The following is a 4,161-nucleotide window of genomic DNA, read 5'->3' on the forward strand; positions in this document are numbered from 1 at the left end:
TGGGCCTAAAGTTTCCAAATAACAAAACTCTATTATTCAAGCCGAGCCCCCATATCTTGTTCATATCTCGATGCCACAAACAACATACACTAAAAAAAAAAAATTGTGAAGGATTCAAGTCTTCGTAACCTTATTTTAAAGGAATAAGATTATTTTATTTTTTAGTGAAAAGATATTTTAATATATATCACACCTGCATTAATACGAATAAAAATTAAATTATTACTTATCACTTCGTCTTATTTTCGGACACAAACTTCTATCATCTGCACATGCTTTGTGGACAATTTCTATACTTCCTGTTATGCCACTCCTCATGGTACCAGGTGGGGTTTGGAATCAGACCACATCTTAGATGCTGACTCTATCACCCAATACTACAGAAATGGTGCAAAAACAGTGACAGACCTTTATATATTTGCATTTGATGTGCAAAAAGCAAGCTAGAAAAGCCAAAAGTGACCAACTTTTTTCTTTCTTGATCAAATCACCAATGGCAACATTTCATTGCCTGAGTTCTAGCTATTACCATTACAAGAATTGCAATACTGGGTTTGTGGACTTTAGATACAAAAGAAGCAGCTATGCTGTCAGGTGTGAAAGGGCAAGTTGCTGTAACCAAGGTTATTCATGTGTAGAGAGGGATGAGAAGAGGAGGCTCAGGATCTTGATTGCTGGTGGGGGTATAGGGGGATTGGTTTTGGCTCTAGCAGCAAAACATAGAGGATATGATGTGAAGGTGTTTGAGAAGGATTTGAGTGCAGTAAGAGGGGAGGGTAGGCACAGGGGTCCTATTCAATTATTGAGTAGTGCTTTGGCAGTTTTGCAGGTTATTGATGGGAATGTTGCAAAGCAAATTATGGAAGCTGGCTGTGTTACTGGTGACCGCATCAATGGCGTTGCAGATGGCGTCTCAGGTAAATGGTATGTAAATGTTGATCCCTTTACAGATTTTGGTTAAATCTTTGATTGAATTTTGATATCTTGTTAAGGCAGTTTAAGCTCATGGATGCAAATGGTTATAGAAGTAAATGAGATTTTCCTTCATTGCTTGAAAATTTGCATCACTGTGCTTTGATTGGAAAAGTTGACATGTGATGAGTGGGCTGATGCACAACAAATATTCAAAATTTTCTTGGTCAGTTTTATAACTGGATCAACGGAAAATTAATCATTTGTAATTGATCGATATTTAAGATTAAGTTTTGCAGGTTTATTAAATTTAATCTCTTGAATCATGCTATGAAGAGAGGACTCCCTGTTACCTCTGTTATATGTAGAATGGCATTGCAAGACATTTTACTCAACGGTGTTGGTTTAGACATAGTAAGAAACAAATCTAAAGTTGTTGACTTCATTCAAGATTCTAACAAGGTATGATCATGTATTAAAATCTCAATTTCTGCATGAACAAGCACAGATACTGATCCCTGGCATCTTTTGGTCAATCACAGGTTACAGTGATCCTTGAGGATGGACAGCATTATGATGGTGATGTTTTAGTTGGGGCAGATGGCATATGGTCAAAAGTAGGCTTCTCCTCTTCCATAAATTTCTCTCTTTGATTTACACTCTAACATTAATTGTACATGTGTTGCCGATAATGTAGGTTCGGTCAAAACTTTTTGGGCAGGAGGATGCAAAATATTCAGATTATACATGCTATAGTGGACTTGCAAACTTTGTCCCACCTTATGTTGACTCTGTTGGGTACGTGAATTGGTCTCATCATGTCGACGATGTTAGATTTTGGTAGAGTTTTAGATAATCTTTTAGTTTGACATATGTATGAATATTGGGACTGTTTGTGATGGTGTCTGGTTTGAAGGTATCGGGTGTTCTTAGGATTGAACCAGTACTTTGTTGCTTCAGATGTTGGAAATGGAAAGATACAATGGTATGCCTTCCACAAGGAGCCTCCTAATAACACAGATCCTCCAAGAGGCAAATCTCTGAACTGCGCATGTGTATGCTTGCAATAAAAATGACTCTGGCTTCAACAGAAAATTAAAGTCTTTGAATGCTGCAGGAAAGAAGAAGAGGCTGCTAAATTTGTTTGGACATTGGTGCAAGGAAGTTGTTGAACTACTATCAGAAACACAAGAGGATATGATTCTGCGAAGGGACATTTATGATAGAGACATGATCTACACCTGGGGGGTTGGAAGGGTGACTCTGCTAGGCGATGCTGCTCATCCGATGCAACCAAATCTGGGGCAAGGCGGTTGCATGGCAATTGAGGTATGTTCGTTCATTCACGACCAGGCTCCATCCCTTGATATTTCAGTGTCCTAAGAAGCAATACCTTATTGATTAGTAATCGAGACCTGTGAATAGCGAATAGGTTTTTCAAAGATATGCTATATGAGTTCTCATAGGCTCAATCGTTTTGGCAAATCACATATGCAGGACTGCTACCAACTTATTCTCGAGCTCGATAAGTTTGTCAAGAGTGGCTTAGATTTTCAACAGTCAAACGAAATTTCCACCATGCTTCGAAGGTAAGGTTTAGAGACAAAAAACTGAATTTCCCAGGATTCATGAGAATAATACCAACCACTTGATGAGGTTTCAGAACTTCAGAGCTGCCAAAATCATATGGAAACACATTTAATGCAACAAATCATTACTACATATCACTTAGCTTGCTAGCATCAGTGGAAATCAAATTAATAGACATTAAATATTGATCATTCAAGTACACTTGATTTTTAGGCAAGAAGTTGGATGAGTTTTCTTATCGAAACAAATGGAGCATATTGCAATCTGATTGTTATGGCTTCGTCATGCACAGGTACGAGAAGAAACGAATGTTCCGCGTTAGTACAGTGCATGCAGCCAGCCGAATGGCATCGAAAGCGCTCACCGCTTACCGACCTTACATGGAATTTGGATCTGGCTCCTTGTCTGTAAGTTCTTACGACACTGTTTGTCCTCTGATCTCAAATTGTGCGTTTCTCTACCCATGTTCATTTGTTAGCAGTTTATGCTGTCACAGTTTTTGTCATCTCCAAAGATAACCAAACCGTCAGCTCTTGTGGTACGTGCTTTTCTACAAATTCTAATGCCGCAATTCATGATTTGGATGATGGCTGGCCATGGGTAAGAGAGATCTCTTTTACATTTATTGATACTCTTATACATGTCCAATGTCGCAAAACTTTTTGAAACAACCTCATTTCTGTTCTTGCAGATTTTGGTGAAAGAGGAACAGAAGAATTTGAACTCATGCTACCTTCAATGGCCTCACCTATGTTTTGAAATTAGTCCAGTTCTTAGAAAATGCCTGCTTCCTGTGATGGGATTTCAAGTTAAGCAGGAGCAGTAATAACAAGAACATCAGAAATGTCATAATCACATTGCACATAGAAGCAGCCATTTATGATCAATATTTACCTCCTAGACCATTTTCTCGGCCTCTTCACAGCCCTTTCATCCACTGTCCCTCCCACACTTTCCTGAACCATACTCACCTCAGCTGCCTTCTTCGATGGCCTGACAACGTTCCTCTTTGAGGACCTACTCTTCTGTTTTCAAGTTTTTTATCACTACTTTTAATCAACATTCTTTCCTCCCTTTCCTCAACTTCCATCCTCTTTTCACACACCACCACCATCACTTACTCCTCTGTTATTCTTCTTCGGTGTCTCTACGGGAGAAATCTTCTTTGTTCTGCTCAAGATATCAACTGCACTTCATTTCTTCTCCGATGGATTGCCTCAGTTTCTTCTTTTCAGTTTTGGGAGTTTTAGGCTTATCAGATGCACCAACTTTTGTGCCAGGGCTTGCATTTTGCTTGTTGCTTGTGCTTGATAAGGCTAGATTCCTATGGTGTTTAAAGCATGAGATCTCAAGTTATTAGTACTCTTTAAGACTACACCACTAACGGTTTGACAGATCAAACCCTAAGAATTAATGGAAATAACACTAACAGTTTGACAGATCATATTAACTGATAAACATCATCTATAAACCAGAACCGTAACATGCGAGGAATGCTGAAATCTATCAAGAAAATAACACTAACAGTCCACTTGCGTGGTCGCAATTAACACCATGATCAAATGAGTCCCTTACGCAAGAGAGAGCACCTTCCAGAATTTTAGAATTCAGAAACAGGAATAATGACATGAGCTTACACTTAAACACCATCGCTCCAAC

The 4,161-nt window shown here is 38.8% G+C and overlaps 1 protein-coding gene across 2 annotated transcripts; it reads left to right on the forward strand.

Annotated features, from left to right (window-relative positions):
- The first annotated feature begins 259 nt into the window (after positions 1 to 259).
- Positions 260 to 3,864, forward strand: LOC118045617 (zeaxanthin epoxidase, chloroplastic). 2 transcript variants are annotated; one of them, XM_035054290.2, is made up of 10 exons: positions 260 to 924; positions 1,212 to 1,374; positions 1,455 to 1,529; positions 1,610 to 1,710; positions 1,829 to 1,944; positions 2,030 to 2,241; positions 2,410 to 2,501; positions 2,795 to 2,909; positions 2,984 to 3,102; positions 3,194 to 3,864. In XM_035054290.2, the coding sequence occupies exons 1-10, from the start codon at positions 428 to 430 to the stop codon at positions 3,201 to 3,203; spliced, it is 1,500 nt and encodes a 499-aa protein (XP_034910181.1). In that variant the 5' UTR covers positions 260 to 427; the 3' UTR covers positions 3,204 to 3,864. The 2 variants fall into 2 exon arrangements, with proteins under 2 accessions (XP_034910181.1, XP_034910182.1); XM_035054291.2 differs by having other exon boundaries at positions 262 to 924; positions 2,999 to 3,102.
- Positions 3,865 to 4,161: the final 297 nt, after the last annotated feature.

Source organism: Populus alba, chromosome 1, assembly GCF_005239225.2.
Source record: "Populus alba chromosome 1, ASM523922v2, whole genome shotgun sequence".
In the NCBI taxonomy this organism is placed as follows: domain Eukaryota; kingdom Viridiplantae; phylum Streptophyta; class Magnoliopsida; order Malpighiales; family Salicaceae; genus Populus; species Populus alba.